This window comes from Chinchilla lanigera, unplaced genomic scaffold, assembly GCF_000276665.1.
Source record: "Chinchilla lanigera isolate Chin_1 unplaced genomic scaffold, ChiLan1.0 scaffold00001, whole genome shotgun sequence".
Lineage (NCBI taxonomy): Eukaryota > Metazoa > Chordata > Mammalia > Rodentia > Chinchillidae > Chinchilla > Chinchilla lanigera.
This window is the reverse complement of record NW_004955402.1, coordinates 60,185,640-60,203,388: the sequence shown is the minus strand read 5'-3', so window position 1 is coordinate 60,203,388 and position 17,749 is coordinate 60,185,640. Positions and strand designations below refer to the sequence as shown.

Sequence of the window (17,749 nt, the reverse complement as noted above, 5' to 3'; positions counted from 1 at the left end):
GTTTTTTTTATTTTTCTCCGGTACCGGGAACTGAACTCACGACCTTGCGCTTACCAGGCAGGCGCTTTGCCACTGAGCTAAATCCCCAGCCCCCAGCCACCTTATTTTTGACAAAGTAGCCAAACAGCTTCACTGGAAGAAAGACAGCCTTCTTTTTAATAAATTCTCTTGGAAAAACTGGCTTTCTACATGCTGAGGATTAAAACTAGATCCGTATCTTTCACCATGCACTAAACTAAAATCATAATGGGCCAACGATCTAAGTATTAAAACACAAACACTAAATCTTCTAAGTAAAAATAAGTAGAACTCTGGAAGACATTGATGTAGGCAAAGACTTCATGAACAAAACTCGATCAGAAAGGAAATACCACAAAGAATCAACAAGTGGGATTTCATGCCTGTAAAAAGCTTTTGGACAGAAAAAGAAACCACCAACAGAGTGAAAAGACAGCCCACAAAATGGGACTGCTACTGTTCCTCAGAGGACTAATATCTAGAATATATAAAGAACTAAAAAAAAAAAAAAAAAAAAAAAAGACACTCCCAATATTTAAAGACACAATCCAAAAATGTGACTCTGAAATGAATGGACACTTCTCAGATACAGAAGTACAAATGACAAATAAACATATGAAAAAATGTTCAGTATCATTGGTCATTAGAGAAATGCAAATTAAATCAATGCTAAGATTCCATCTCACTCCAGAAAAAATGGCTATCATCAAGAAATCAACGAGTAACAAATGCTGGTAGGGACATTAGGAAAAAGGAACCCTTCTCCTCTGTGGATGAGAGTACAGGCTGGTGCAACCACTAGGGAAATTGGTATGGATAGTCCTCAAAAAACTAAAACTAAAGGTTCCATTTGACCCAGCTACTCCCCTTCTTGGTATCTTCCTGAAAGAATTAAAAGCATCAGACCACAGCAGTATATGCACACCCATGTTTCTCCCAGCATAGTTTGTAATATCTAAATCTTGGAAAGAGCCCAGGTGCCCATTAACCAATGAATGGATGAGGAAGATGTGGATTTTTTTTACAACTGAGTACTACTCTGCCATAAAGAAGGATAAGCTTGAGACATTTCTAGCTAAAAGGATGCACCTTAAGACTATACTCTAAAAAAAAGAAGACCATACTCTTAAGTGAAACAAATCAGACACACATTTAAACACTGCATTGTTTTTCTGATGTGAAAAACCAAAAGAAAGGAAGGGACAAAAAAAAGAGGAAAAGAAATGAGAAGAAATGTTCAAATAAGAAGGGGAACAAGGGAGGAGCAAGTACGAAAGAAAGGAAGGGACAAAAAAAGAGGAAGAGAAATGAAAGGAAAAAATGGAAACAAACGTTTTATAAATAAGGAGGGGAAAAGCAGTTGATGGGAGGGTAGGAATGGGGAAGAAGCAAGAGATATCATGTACAGTTATAAATTCCCTATGATAAATGTTACCATTATGTATAACTAAAATGTACCAATAAAAAAGATAAAATGAAATAAAAACAAAAATAAAAAAACTAAGGACATCTCTAAGAATTAAAGCTTTCCTAATAATTTAAAATTTGGATATTATCAAATTGTTTTCCAAAGAGGGAATATCAATTTATACTCCAGCTAATAAATAGTGTATAAGGTGAATGAGAAGCATTCCTATATAGTAAGTAGAGTATAATAAATTCAATGAGAAGCATTCTGCAGTGAAGGTAATTAGCATGTGTTTTCCAGAAAATAATGTAGCATTCTATAAAGAAGTTGAAAAACGAAGACTTATTTGTTAATTCACTGAACCCAATGATAGCAATCAACCCTATGGAAATATTAAAGATTCATAAAAAGATCCATATACAAAGATTTCTCATTTATAACACTGGAAAAACATTAATAACCAATAAAAACATTAGATATTATTATGCGAAGTCCAAATGTTAAAGTAATTTATAGTAGTAATATGGAAAACACTCATGATCCAATAAGTGAAAAGAGAATGTATTCGTCTAAGGGATGTTAGGGGGGAGATGCAGCTTACAAAACAAGACTGCAGCAGCAGCACATCACATAAACTACATACAATGCAGTGTGTGTACGCAAAACAGCCTGAAAGACTGCACACGCATCGCTCCATAGGTGTGATTACAGGTGCTTTTTAAATTCTTAAAATAATGAATTTTCAATGGACAAGTAAAATTATGTGTGTGTATGTGATATATATCAAGTCATTATCTCACATTTTGTTTGTGGTGAGAAAACTTAAAGTCTACTCTTTCAGCAATTTTCAAACACACAATGTATTATTGCCTTTAGTTGCAGTCATAATACACAATAAATATACTGAATTTATTCCTCCTGTCTAACTGGAATTTTGTGGCTTCAGCTCCACCTGGAACCACTGGTAACACCATGCTACTGTTTTATGAATTTACCTTTTTACATTTCAGTAAGGTGCTTTTATGATACACGTGTTTCTAACTTTTTCAAAAATATGCATTAGTTATATATGCTTTAAAATATAAAAATACATTACTTTAAAATAAGAATCAAAGGCCTTTAATAAAAAAGCATACAACCCGAGTACAAAATTTGAACTCAATTTTTAGGATGTAAATTTTACATATGCAACTTAAACACTGTATTTGTTTTTGTCTCAGGAAAAAAAATACACCAAACTGCCATACTAATTGTCTCAGAATTAGAAGTGACTTTTATTTTGCCCTCTCATCTTCAATTTCCATAACAATCAGGGAAGGAGGAGCAGTTTTAAAGTGACAGCCGCGTACCCTTCAAATTAGGCCCACTCAACCACGGTTCTTAAAGTTATGATTCTTGAAGTAGTCAAGAGTCTGGTTTGTGGCAGTTCTAGGATCAGCCACTTCTCTGACACCATGAATGTCTTCTCTTCCCCCAGATTCCTGTGAGTCAGGGGACCCAGGAGCCAAGCAAGACGATCACATACAACAGCAGAAAACTTACTTTGCACTGCAGAATTCTACAGAAGTTCCTTTCTGGTTGGGAGTGGGGTGGGGAACAATAGGAAAGAACTGCTGCCAGCCAATTATCCTTCAAATGTGCCATACACTAACACGCCTCTCCACAACGTACTAACAGGAGCCAGAAAGGAAAATGTTTTACCAGTGAACTACAGATTAGTCGAGACAAATTTAATGACAATTATCGGCTCTTTAAAATCTGTAAGAGAAGTTTTTAAAACTAATTTATACTTAAAATCCTTCTAATAATTAGATGTGTTTTATCAATTAGTTAGCAAAGGATATGCAAAAAAATTACCTCTTCCTTTTCATGGAGCATAATATGCGCTTTAAGACTAGCCACTCTGGAGAACTTCTTGTTACACACAGGGCAAGTAGGGTCTTCCGCATTGTGGGTACATTTATGAAGTGTCAGGTTGAATTCAACATTAAATGTTTGGGGGCACTGATCACATCGATGTGGCTATTTGGGGAAAAAAGTAAAGAAGCCATTGAAATACAATCTTTCCACAGATGCTTATTCAATGAACATTATTACAATGTTAACAAGTACTATAATGTACAGACACTTTGAATTCTCTTCTGGATCTGAGTTAGTACTTCCAAAAGGGACACCATAAAGCTTGACATGATTTCCTAAAGAATTTTTTTTTTTTGAGAATTGGTCTTGCTATTCAGTTCAGACTGGCCTTGAACTCACTATATAGCTTAGGCTGGCCTCAAACTCACAGCAATCTTCCTGCGTTAGCGTCCTAATGATATAAGGGAAAGAAACTCCCAACCTGCTAGATATCCAGTAAGAGTTCGCGTTCTCTAAAATCAAAGAATAAATTTTAGCAACAACGGAGGTTAAGAGAGAAATATATCTATTGGGGGAAAGAAAGCTTCTGTCTGAGACACAGGGGGGGGAGGGGATTTAGCTCAGCCACACAGTGCCTGCCTGGCAAGCACAAGGTCATGAGTTCGATTCCTGGTACCGGAAAAAAAAACAAACAAAAAAGAGAGAGACAGAGGGGTCCAGAATGGGTTGCCAAGGACCTTGCCTTTTCAAGGAATTTTTATAGAGCAAGTCCATGACGTGAGGCGGGTCCAAAATGGGAAAAGTGGGAAATCGCACGGTGGGCATGAGGTGGGACAAAACTATGGTCAACCAATAAGATTAAAATTGCTCAAGTGAAATTGACTACATCAGGATCAAATGGGGAAGCCAGTCAAATAGCAAGTGGGCACAAATATAGAACAGGGGCTTTTCCTATAAGCGGTTAGGTTAGTGGCTCTTCTTGGCTTTCTCAAGGTGACTGTTACGTATTTAGAATCTCAATCCCTGATGTTTATCCTTGGGAAGTATGTGGGCGCATTTGTTTTATCTTTTGTCTTGCAGTCTGGCCCACAGCAGAGGTGCCTGTCTCTCCTACAGTTGGAAGGTATCTCCTCTGTCTTCTGCACTGGCTCCTTTGATGGCCTAGCCCTATCTAACCGCCTGTAATATTTTTATCCAATTTAGCTGCCTATACCACTAAGTGCTGGGATTACGGGCATGTGCCTACAAGCCCAGCTTGAAGAATTATAAGGTAAATACGTATTTGCAGAAAGTATTACTACTGTGAAATGTTGCATACAAATGTATCTGGCTACAGTCTCTATGAAGACAGATGTGAGAAACTTCCACCCGTTACTTTTCCCTTCTGTTTCTCACTGTCACCACTTCAAATAAAATACATAACCATACAGATTTTTAGTGGATTCCAACTAGACGGTATTCTCCTATTTACTGGCAAAAAGCTGATACAACCCCTGCGGTTCTCTCTGAAGTACAGAGACACTAACCTTCAGACTGTTAAGCAAGGACAGCACTGCCTTCGAGCACCACAGCTGCCTGCTACCAGCACAGCTGCGCAGCAGCACATTCTCAGTACTGAGCCCAGGGAGGAGGGCTGGCATTTCTGCCCATCCCCCAGCTTACATTAGCACACCAGAGAAAAGTCAGCACTCACTCTGGAACTGTAGTTTTAACTGCCACTTGCCATCCCTCACTAGAGTAGACACTAATATTCTGGGTTCTTTTTTTCTTTGTTTTATTAAGACACAAACATTCTCGATATATCCACAAGAGGTACTACAAAAAAGGATTCAAAGCTGTACTTAAAATAGTACTGTACAGGGTAAGTTAGGCCGACTCAGTTACATATCGCATGTTTCCTCTATTAGAACACTAAAAAACTGAATAAACAAATAAATACGTGCGAGACGACAGGAAACCAGTAGCTAGACTTTAGAGCTGGAGACTGGGTCAGGAATGAGAGAGGTGCGGGGGAGGAAAAAGAATGATAGGGGTGCGGGGGAGGAAAAAGACAAGGGGGTAATGGGATGAAAAAAGATAAACATACATTAAATGTATGCACCAATTTCCCAAAATAAATCCCACCATCCTGTAATATTAATATGTACAAATAAGAAAATTAAAAATATTTTCAAAAATGACAATCTAGGGGCTGGACACAGCTCAGTGGTGGGATGTGCACATACTTAGTGCACACGAGGCTCTGGGACAGCCCCAGCACACACACAAAAAAAGGCAGCACAGTATTGCTCCCTACTGAGTGACCTACAACATCCACAATGCCACACAACACCACTGGAGGATAAAATGCCTGCTGGAAAGCCAGGCATGAAGGTGCACACCTATAATCCCAGTACACTGGAGGCTCAAGCAGGAAGATTATAGCAAGCTGAAAGCCAGCTTGGGCAACATAGTCAGCTCAAACCCAGCCTGAACTATATAATGAAACCCTGTCTCAAAACAAACAAACAAGCTCTGTTGTTTAGTCGTTTAGAAAACTGAAACTACTGAAAATTTTGAAAATACTTCCACTCATAATATTTGTCCACTCATAAAAAACTTTGATACATGCACTCAGACAGGCCCTCAAAAAAAATGCCAAATGTTTATAGAAAATAAGATACCCTACAATCTAATAATCTTCAGGTAAAATAAATTTAGCTTTCACATACCAACTTTTATAATGACTCATGTTTGTGACACTCCTTTAAAAATACATACCTTGTCATTTCGCTCATGCTCCCTCATGTGGCGTTGAAACTGGGACTCTTTTGGAAAAGACAGCAGACAGATTTCACATTTATGGAAGTTTGGAACTGGACAGTCATAATCAGTGTTCTCCGCATCCAAGGCTAAAACTCCATCTACGAAATTGCGTAAGTACAGACAATAAATGCCAGCTGCTATTCTCACTGTACAAATCAAACTATGTTATCTGATTATCATTTTACAGCCTAATTATGCCAGAGAGTTATGAGAAATTTTAGATGAAATTGATATGTCAAACATTTTTAATGGGCATGTCTTAAAGTTAGAAATGAGATGTATTAAGATGAGTAAGGTGCGACAAAAGCATTGTAAGTATTGGTTGTTAGGATTCCTATTAATCAGAAAACAGTTTCCTGAGGCTTCACAGCCACATACACACAAGCATCAAAATGAGTTTCCTTTTAACTGTGAAGACCCATTTAATTTCTTTCAAAGTCCCTAGGGACAACTTCAGTACATATTAATTCTTTATATTAATAAGATTCATTACATGTCCACACACGCGTACAGTGAGCACTAATCATATCGAGTTACCCTTTTCTCACCCACCTACCCCTGCTCCCTTCCCCTCCTAGTCCTGGTACTCACTATCCTACTTTCAGGTTTATTTTGCTTCTTTTTTTAGTTTCCACCTAGGACAGAGAACAAGCAATATTTGCGGTTCTGTGTCTAGCTTATTTTGCTTACCATAATGCACTCCAGTTCCACCCACTTTGCTGCCCAGGACAGGAAACCATTCTTCTCTACGACTGAATACTATTCCACTTCATACACAGACCACATGTCCTTTATCCATTCATCTGTTCAGGAGCACCTACCTGGCTGATTCACTATCTTGGCTACTAAGACTAGGGATACCGTAAATATGGACATGTAGGTGTTTTCTTGTTATGATTTCATTTCCTTCAGACATATACCCATAAGTGGAATAACTGATCCTACAGTTCTATTTTTGGTTTTTTGAGGAAGCTCCATACTGTTTTTCCATAGTGGCAGTACTAATTTCCATTTCCAACAGGGCATAAAATCTCATTTTCTCCACATCCTCGCCAGCAGTTGTAGTGTTTTAATATTTTTATAATAGCCATTCCACTAGAGTGAGACTATCTCGTTGTAATTTTAATTTGCATTTCTCTAATGGCAAATAATATTGAACATTGTTTCATATATTTGCTGGCCATTTATATTCTTTTGAGAAGTTTCTGTTCAGATCACTAGCCTATTTTGAAACTGGATTACTGGGAGTTCTTTTGTTATCGGGGGAGGCAGAGCAGTACTGGGGATTGAACTCACTCAGCTACATCCCTAACCCTTTTTAATCTTTTGTTTTGACATAGTTTCACTAAATTGCCCAGTCTGGCTTTGATCTTGTGACCCTCCTTAGTTTCCCAAATACCTGGGATTACAGCTGTGTGCCACCACGTCTTACACTGTTAAGTTTTTTTAGTTCTTCACATTTTTTGAGTTCTTTACATTTTTTGAGTTCCTTATATTCTGTAGACTGCATTCTTAAAAGGTAGCTCAAAGAACTTCACAGGATATTTTTGGCACTAGACACTCTCTGTGTCTCCCATGTCTATATGGGTACTTTCTATCACCCTCTACACACATATAAGCACAAAGACAAATACATTTAGCACAATTAGGTAGAAATCCAAGGCAGTTTAACCATATAGTCATCTTACCCACAAAAACATGACTATCACATGCTTTATTTTTTTTTTTTTTAGTTTTTTTTTGGTACTGGGAATTGAACTCATGACTTGTGCTTGCCAGGCAGGCGCTTATGCCACTGAGCTATATCCCTGGCACGTCACATGCTTTAATTATTCACTTTTTCTGCTGCCAAGAGCTCTAAGTTCACTATCAACATCAAACAAAGTGATTACATGATGATCAGAAAATATCTGAGCCAGGTGTGGTGGCATAAGCCTATAATCCGAGCACTTGGGAGGCTGAGGCAGGAGGATTGCTGCAAGCTTGAGGTCAGTCTGGGCTACATACTGATTCAAGGCCAGCCTGAACTATATAATAAGACCCTGTCTCAAAAAACTGAAAAAAAAATATTTGAGAAGCTTTGATTGCAAAAGTAATTTGAATCTAGCTTTGAAACCAATTTAGCTCTTTATAAAAATAAAGACTGCAAATAGTATATAATAGCTGTCCATTTACCACCACAAAAACAATAGTCTATCTCCAAGTTAGGAAAAATAAAATAATGTATCCTAATACTACAGGAACAATAATCTACCAATAATTTATGAATATGGCCATCTCTTTAATGCTAATGTATGTATTCATTGCCTTACCCATCACTCTATAACCATCCTATTCCATAGTGATGCTCAAGCCTGGCTTGTGATGACTTGAGTCTATACAAACCAGCTTAAAAATCACTCTTTTCCCCAGGTCAGGCCCAGAAAATTAGGCCAAGCAGCTAAATCTTAATGGCAGAAGTCAATCTTTTACCTCCAACCTAAAGATACTGTTATGATCGGAGCAGAGGAGGGGTTACTGAAGATTGAACCCAGGCCTTCATACGTTAGGCAGATACTCTACTACTGACCCACATGCTCAGTACTTTTTTAAATTTCATTTTCAGACAGCGTCTTATTAGCTTGCAGCTGGGAAAGGTGACTCACTCTGGTAATCCCAGCATTCTGGGAGGCTGCAGCAGGAGGAGTCCAAGTTCCCTAACTTTCCCAGGTTGGCTTAGAACTTGCTATCCTCTCAGCCTCCCAAGTAGCTGGGATTACAGATTTGTGCCATCACACTCAACTTATATTGGTCTCTCACAAAATGTCTCTTTATGATACGATGCCAAGTTCTAACTGCATGTACTGGATTGACAGATTTAACTCAAGGTTGAACCTTATGACAAATACTTAAAGCATTCTATAATTAAAATCTGAAGGTTTTATTTTTTGTCTTTTTCTTTGTTTTGATTTTTAGATAGGGTCTTGCTATGTAGTTAAACATATTATGCAGCCTCAAACTCACAGCGATCCTCCTGTCTCAGCCTCCTGGTGCTGGGGTTAGAGATATCCACCACCAGGCCCAGGCGAAGTACTTTTAATATTAAAATGAGATATATTTTCGTTTCCAAAGCCACGGCACTAATCGCTCGTACCTACTTTTACTTCTGCATTCTGAATAAAATCTTTCTAAGACACAGCTGCCCCTCCTGTCCCTGCTGTTAACATGCACTGCACTCGTTGAAGCCCTTCTCCAATACTGCTGCTGGGGAAGGCACCCTGGGCTGTTTCTCGCTGAACACAGTGATGCTGTCCATCTCCAAGGCTGCCTCCAGCAGCCTCAGCCCCGCCTCCACTTCAGGTCACTACCGCTCTGGCTCACGGCTACAGTTCTTTCTCCTTTCTTATTTCTGACTCCTTCCTACTTTATTTTCTCCTCTTTCTGCTGCTCCTCCCATGTGGTCAGCTCTCAGGTTTTACAGCTGGACTTCATCAGGTAAAACTACTGAGCCCATGAAGCCTTTCTGCCTAATTACTGTATCTCCAAAGACTTCACAGACCTGACACATAATATGTATCTAAAAGATATTTGCTAAATATTTGGAGATGGAAACAGCCAGCAACTTTATTTCAGCTTCCTCCAGCTGTCTGAAACTCCCAAGACCAACACCTCTAACTCCTACTTCTAACCTGGTTGGGTCATGCTCTCCACCTAAAGATTAACCTTAGAATTAGTATTTCCCAGCTCACATCCCACCAGATATTTCCATTTTGTCCTACGCACCTCCTGGCTGCACCCTAGAGCTAGCTGAAATGCCGTTTATGTTCTTTGTGGACTCTCCCAGTAGACAAACCTGCTTACACTTACAGCCCCAACTGCGGCACACAACTGTCTATTCAAAAAGAACTGCACCAGGGGCTGGGGATTTAGCTCAGCGGCAAAGCGCCTGCCTGGCAAGCGTAAGGTCGTGAGTTTGGTTCCCAGGGCCGGAGAAAAACCAAAAAAAAAAACCAAAAGGAACTGCACCCAAAGGGGCTCCAAGGAAGACTCTTACACCTTGGAATGCCCCTATGACCTATCAGATGTCTCCACGCTTAAGTAGGTACTCATCTGGAAATAAGATGTAACTCATAGAAAAATATCACTCCAGTTAGCACAGCTGTGCTGTCATCAAGAATACAAAAACAATGAATGTGAGTGAAGGTGTAGGGAAAAGTAACCCTCCCATACCGCTGGAGAGAAAGTAAACTAGTGCAGCCATTATGAAAATCAGTATGGAGATGCCTCCAAAAACTAAAATTAAATACACCCTCTGATCCAGCTACACTATTCCTTGGTATATTCCTGAAAGAGTTAAAGACAGTGTATTATAGTGATATATGCATACCCATGTTTATGGTGGTGTAGAAATAGCACAGATGCCCATCAACAGATGAGTAAAGAAAGTGTAGTGTACCTATACAACAAAGCATTACATAGTCTTAAAGAATGAAGTAGTATCATTAGCAGGTAAATGGATGGACTTGGAAACCATGTTAAACAAAATAAACTAGTCTCAGAAAATCAAATATTGCATGTTTCCTGGAGATGGCCCCTTCTGAGAGCTAGTCCTAGTCAATAAAACGCACGTGTGTCTTAAAAACCACATGACAGAAATATGGCTATTTTCAAGATGTGGAGCCAGAAAACTTGAGGGTATGTCAGTGCTACCACGTGGTTAGTTGTGGGTGTCTGGCAAACCAAATAATCTCTCTTCACCCAAAGAAGAAGATAATGATTTCTGTCTTTCCTGCTAACAAAGTTATTATAAAGATCTAATTTATACAATATATGTAAACTTAAAAAAAAATCCATCAGAATGGCTAAAACTAAAAGGGCACACAATATCAAATATTGATGTGGCTACTGTACAACTGGAAATCTCATATACTCCCGGGAAGAATGAAAGCTGCTACAATCACACTGGAAAACTACTTGGCACCGTCAACCAAAGGAAAACACTTGCATACCTTTGCATCCAGTAACTCTACCCCTAGATTTATCTCCAACAGAAATACACAAAAATATGTTTAAATATTCATAATGAAACTGTTTATAACAGGTAGAAACTAAACGCAAATGCTCTCCAAAAGTAGAATGGTAAATACATTGGAGAGGTTCACATACTGAACAAAACGCTACTGTATAAAAACATGGATCAATCTTACATATTCACCAAAAGAAATCCGACAAAAAGACATTTTTTTTTCAAACAGGGTCTCACTATGCAGCTCAGGCTGGGCTTGAACTCACTGTGTAGTCCAGGCTGGCCTCAAACTCATGGCGATCCTCCCTCAGCCTCCTGAGTGCTGGGTTTACAGTCATGTCCACCATACCACACCAAAAAGAAAATTCTTTATGGTTTAATTTTTTTTAAAAATATTCAACAAATAGCCAAAAACTAACCTATGCTGTTAGAAATCAAAACATGGCTAGACTTATAAGGGCACTGCTTGGGATGGAGCACAATGGAGATTCCTCAAAATGCTGCTAATGTCCTGTTTCTTATTCTGAGCACTAATTGCATGAGTCAGCTCTCTTGAAAATTCATTGACTAGAAATTCACCACAACTGCCGTTCTCCATACATTAAATACCAATATTCTTTACTTAAAAGTAAACTGCTATAATGTATAATTTTATTTTGTATTGCAGGCTTTTTTCCTTGAGATTGAGCACTAGCTAACCATAGCTAACCTGGTTTCTAGTGAACAAACTTCCATTGACCATATCTATAATCATTAGTTGACATATTACCCATAGTAGCTCTCAGGCTACAATAGCACATCTGAGTGTTCTGGAGCCAAATATTCCAGTGTCTAAGACATTTAAATATGTTCCTTCAGGAAAAAAGACTGCCAACTCCTGCCCCAGGTAGTCAGCAATGACTCACTTATGAGCTGCCCATTATCAGTGCAATCCTCGCATTCCCATTGGCCTCCACACCCCATGGCTCTTCCCCACAACACATTCAAACTTCATTATGCTAGGGGCGCTGGGCTTTGCATGTACCATGAATTCTTTTCTATGGTAAACAGTTATTATATTTATTCAGTCATAAACTCCTTAAAGCAAATAATGGCTTTTGTCTTTGTCACTGGACAAAAAGATTGGCTGCTCTATGTAACAATCTTCAGAAAACTAATACTATCAGAATGGGCAGTTGTCTTGTTTTTCATCACTGTATCTAATACCTCTGTACATCACATTTTTACCAGCTGCTGAATGTTCTTTGCCAAGTATTTTCAAGCTGATAAATACAAGGATGAACACGAATGCCTTAGTTTGCTGCACAATGATGCAGTTACATATTTTTTACAAAATGTACAGAAAGTGTTTTCTAAGTATGACATGTACTACCAATTTGTGAGATGACTTTAAGTAGTACAAATATAAATAATTTATAGTTATAAGATTGTGTATTTAACGTGTCTAGGTATAACTGACACATCAAAACAACGTGGATTGGCATGAGGACGGACATATAGGCCAGCTGAACAGAACTGAAGAGTCCAGAAAAACCCTCACCTCTACCATCAATTGATTTTTGACAAGAATGCCAAGATAATTCAATTAGGAAAGAACAGTTTTTTCAACAAATGGCTCTGGGCAAGTGGGTAACTACACTTAACAACGAACTCAGACCCATAACCTCACACCATATACCAAAATTAATTTAAATCAGATCTAAGCTCTCAACTTAAGAATTAAAACTCCCAGCACTCGGGAGGTTGAGGCAGGAAGATCACTGTGAGTTTGAGGCCAGCCTGGGCTACAAAGTGAGCTCAAGGCTAGCCTTAACTGCACGTGGAGCCCCTGTTCAAAAAACAAAAAAAAAAAAAAAAAAAAAACTAAAACTATAAAACTCTTAGAAAAAAATAAGCAAACAGTTTCATGATTGCAGACTTGGTAATGATTTCTTAAATATGACACCAAAAGCTATAGGTATGCAAAGAAAAAAATTGGACTTCAGAAATATTGTGTGTCCAAGGCATTACCAAGAAAGTAAAAAGACTAGCTAGAGAATGGAAGAAAATATCTGTAAATTATATCTTGTAAGAGCTTAGTACATAAAGATACATAAAGATGTACATAAAATACATAAAGAAGCCAAGCGTGGGCACATTCCTGTAATTCCAGCACTCGGGAGGCTGAGGCAGGAGGTCTGCTGTGAGTTCAAGGTCAGCCTGGGCTACATAGTGAGTTGAAGGCGTTAAAGGCCAGCTTGAACTGTACAGTGATACCCTGTTTCAAAAGGACAAAAAAAAAAGAATATATACAGATTATTTACAACAACACTAAAAACAAACCACAAAATTTAAAAATTGACATTTAGCCAAAAAACAACCAAATACACAAAGGTAATCTACATCATTAATCACTAAAGAAATGTAAACCAAACCAACAAGATACTACTTCACAATCATTAGGATGGCCCAAAGTAAGAAAAAACAGAAAATATTACTTTTCTCATAACTGACCAAAAAAAAAAACCAAGTTACACATTCTTTTCAAATATACATGGAACACTTACAAAATATGACCACAGAACATAAAACAAGCGTCACCAAATTTCAAACGACTACTATAATTCAAGGTATGCTTTCTGACAACAATGTAATTAAAGTAGAAATCAATAGCAAACAAGGCAATTTTAAAAGCCCCAAGTGTTTGGAAACAAGCCACACCTTACTGAGGAATTTATGAGAAACCCCAAGGGAAATTACAAAAGAATCTTGAACTTAATGAGGACAAAAATAAATCGTATCAAAACTTTAGTGATGCAGTAGAAACGCCAAGAGGCATAACATACAACCGCACACCCATGCTCAGTAAGTGGAGGGTTCCTTCTGTCCTGCACTACCTTGAGCAGACCTCTTCCCAGTCCTGGCTTTAGGTTTCAGTTTTTACAACATTTTCCCTAGGAGCTCTACCTTCAAGGGCTGCTACCTATCGCCATGCAGTGTTTCTAACATTATCACTAACACTCTCCTGAGAGCAACAGCAGAGATCAAGTCTCCGATTCAACTTTGTATCCCCAGACCTACAACAGTATCCACCTCTCACAGCAAGCGCTCAAAATTAGCTGATATCTGGGCACTTGGGGAGGTTATCCCACCCGGGGAACTTAGGAAGACTCTATCTTAAAATTTTTTAAAAAAACAAAAATCTTTAAAAGCTGGAGCTACAGTCCAGTGTAAAGACCATGGATTCAATCTCCAGTATAAAAAAAGAAAAAGTTGTTGAATAAATGGATTCATCCAGAAAAAGGAACCCTTCACCCCTGTTGGTGCAAGTATAGACTGATGCAACCACTATGGAAATCAGTGTGGAGATTCCTCAAAAAACTAAAACTGGAGGTTCCGTTTGACCCAGCTATTCCCCTTCTTGGTATCTTCCCAGAATTAAAAGCATCATACAACAGCAATATATGCACACTCACGTTTACAGCAGTAGTTTCTAACAACTAAATCTTGGAAAGATGAAGGGATAAAGATGTGGAGGTGGTTTTTTTTTACAGTGGCGTACTATTCTGCCATAAAGAAGGATAAGTGTGAGGCATTTCTAGCTAAATGGATGTACCTTGAGACCATACTCTTAAGTGAAAAAAATTGGACACAGATGTTTTAATACTGCATTGTTTCACTGGTGTGAGAAACCAAAAGTACAAATAAGGACCAAAATGTATAACAGATATTGGGAAATGGGAAGAAAATGTTCAAATGAGAAGGAACAAGGATGGAAGGAGTGGAGATGAAAAGAAGGGATAAGGAAAAAAGAGAATAGAAGGAAAAAATGAAAAAAAAGCTTCTGTAAGTAAAGGGAGGGGAGGGGAATGGAAAAAAAGCAGCAAGACATCATGTACAGTTACAAATTCCATATGATGAATATAATCACTATATCTATCTATCTAAAATGTACCAATAAAAAACACCCCTAAAGAAACAGATTCACCCAAATGGTAGGCTTTGCATTTATCAAGGCAGAACAATAAAATGCACGTTCTAAACCCAAATGCAGATCCAAACCCCAGCTCCAACTCGTACTGGGTGGACAGAGCTTCCGAGTCACTTAGCCTTTCTGAACTTCACTTCTGATATCTGTGGAAATCCCTACACACTTAGGAATAAAATTATAATGGGGTGACAAAAAAAGAGACACAATTATTTTATATTATGAGAATCACTAATGAGAGTACTGATACAGTATGCTTCTCAAACATTTTGGTCTCAGGACTCCTTTACATTCTCAAATATAATTGAGGCCCTAAATGACCTTCAGTTTATATGAGTTATATCTCATAGTATTTGCCCTATTAGAAGTTTAAGCAATTTATAAATTATTTATTCGTTAAAATAGGCCTATTCCATGTTAACACATATACATATTTTTATGAAAAAATACCAGTAGGAAGAGTGTCCCCTCCCTGCCCTCACTGAACCCAAGAACACTCTTCCACAGAGCTACCGCTCCAGCACTTTATTTTTTAGTCTGAAACAAGGTCTAGGTTGCCCAGTGAACCACTGTGGTAGAGAATGGCTGGTACAAAGCAGAGCAAGTTACTTTTGACAGATCTGAGGACAGATTCTCTGAAGAAGATGCAACACTCACGGCTTCAGAAGGACAAAAGGAAGTGGGTGACAGATCAGGACAAGGTCAAAGGCCCTGAATGAAAAATGTGGCATTGTCAGTGACTCCAAAGACTGAAGGTTACAGCAAGAGAAGAGAGCTAACAACTGCAAGTTCAGCCAGCGTTCTGCAGGGACGTGGGCCCCTGAGATGGATGAGGGTCCTGTGGTAGGGTTTATGTCAAGGGGATGAAGAGTCTCCTCAAGAGCTTTAATCAGGATGTGGCTGTCAGGTGAAAGAGATCATCCAGGCTGACAAGTGATGGATTTAAGGAGGACAAGACTAGTAGAGAGCAGCATGGTGCACACCTATAATCCCAGCATTTAGAAGGCTGAGGCAGGAGGAGTGCAACAAATTTGAGGCCAGCCTGGCTACATAGTGAGTTCAAGATCAGCACAGCCAGGCATGGCGGCACACACCTGTAATCCCAGCACTTGGGAGGCTGAGGAAGGAGGATCACTGCAAGTTCGAAACCAGCCTGGGCTACAAAGTGAGCTCAAGGCCAGCCTGAACTGCATATCAAGATCCTGTCTCAAAAAAGACAGAAAAAAAAAAGATCAGTTTGAACTTTTAAGACCCTGTCTTAAAAAAAGAGAGAGAGAGAGAGAAAGCAAGCCAAAAACCAGTTGGGAGCCTCCACTTTAAAGACTAAAGGGTAGGGCAAACTGGAAATACAATTCTGAGAAGCTATAGGATTATGAATAATACAGTTGAAACAAAATTATCCTTAGGTTTGGGGCCTGAAAACCCTGGTAAGCAGTGACTCCAAGTCTTAAGATGAAGAATACTGGGAAAAGAATAGGTTTCCAGTCTCCAGGCAATGGAATTTTTACATTCTCTTCTGTCTTCTTCCACGCAGCTGGGTGACACTGCGCGTTACATCCATGATTCCTGGCATAAGCCCTATTAACAAAAAAAATCAAACCACTAGCAAAATAAGGTTAAGGCCAAAGCCGCAAGAGGCAATAAAGACACCACCAGCCTCTGGCGAAAATTCTGAGCAGTTATCATATATTTGGAAATCAGCATTATCTGCCTTACCAGCCACCCAGCAATGCTCCAAGCAGTCCAGGAGAGTGCCACCAAGTGCATAAGCTTCTGCAGAAGTCCAGGTACACCACATCCACGACCTCGCCTTTACTTCCACACCTGGCAACTTCGTCAAGTACAGGAAGACTACAGCTGCTGGTCTGTCTGCTCCTAAACTTCCACAGATACCCACCCATCACCTCCTTCTTCGTAAAGTACTCTAGGGACAAACTTAACATCGTCTGTTGCATTTCCAGACCTGGCCTTATTCTGGCATCTGCATCTCTGCTCCTTTCAAGCTATTAATGAGCTTCAGTGAGCTTAACCCAAGGAAAGCCAACAGTGAGTCACTAACCCACGCAGCCAGCTACGAGCACAAAATCAAGAGGAAATCAACGCGCAATCCACCTCCCCCAGTCAGATTCCTAGGCCTGCATCTGCCTTCCAAGTGCCCGTGCAGAATTCTTTGCAAACCTAAGACCACCCTGACTGCACAGACTGCCAGGAGCACTGAAGGCTGGTGTCCTAGCACTCCCAGGTAATTCCCTAGGCCAGAAATGAAACACAGTAATAAGGCTCTGTGCCTCCGTCCAGATCACTGCCCTCCACCTCCAAAAAAAGTACAAAATAAGTGGGCGCCTGTTTTCCCTGTACAGTAAAACCCAATCGCTCTCACCAAACGGAGGAGGATTAAACCCCTTTACTGGGAGACAAAGTGAGGGCATGTTTTTCATCAAATTGCCAGTTTTAAAATTATGTACATCTCCCCTTCCTTTGTAAAACAAAACGAGCTATTTCATAAATTTAGCCAAGTGCGGCGGGCACCAATTCCAGAGAGGAACTCTGCCCGACGCCTGTGAGCAGCAGGGCTCCCCGCAGTCCTGGCGCCCCGCGCTCAGGCACAGGCTCGACCGCAGCCCTCCGGGACACCCGGCCGCGGCGCGCAAGCCCCGAGCGGCGGAGGCTCTGGTCGGCCGGGCGG

General features: G+C 39.5%; 1 protein-coding gene and 1 long non-coding RNA gene across 5 annotated transcripts in view; one reads left to right on the top strand and one right to left on the bottom strand.

The window, feature by feature from the left end:
- Znf236 (zinc finger protein 236) overlaps positions 1-17,702 on the bottom strand; it is a 129,903-nt gene extending 112,201 nt beyond the window's left edge. For 2 of the 4 annotated variants that reach the window (XR_001232999.1, XM_013511517.1), the window contains exons 1-3: positions 10,458-10,872; positions 6,047-6,189; positions 3,284-3,448 (exon numbers count right to left, since the gene is read on the bottom strand). Coding sequence is in view for 3 of the 4 variants with exons in the window: in XM_013511517.1 (XP_013366971.1) it covers positions 3,284-3,448; positions 6,047-6,189; positions 10,458-10,542 (393 nt within the window). In the remaining variant the exon portion in view is untranslated. Of the gene's footprint in view, positions 1-3,283; positions 3,449-6,046; positions 6,190-10,457; positions 10,876-16,779 lie in introns of those variants that run through there. The other 2 variants (XM_005373095.2, XM_013511523.1) reach the window with 2 other exon arrangements.
- On the top strand, positions 6,130-12,807 carry LOC106147959. The gene is made up of 2 exons (XR_001233004.1): positions 6,130-6,201; positions 12,545-12,807. It is a non-coding gene; the product is annotated as an uncharacterized LOC106147959 (long non-coding RNA).
- Positions 17,703-17,749: the final 47 nt, after the last annotated feature.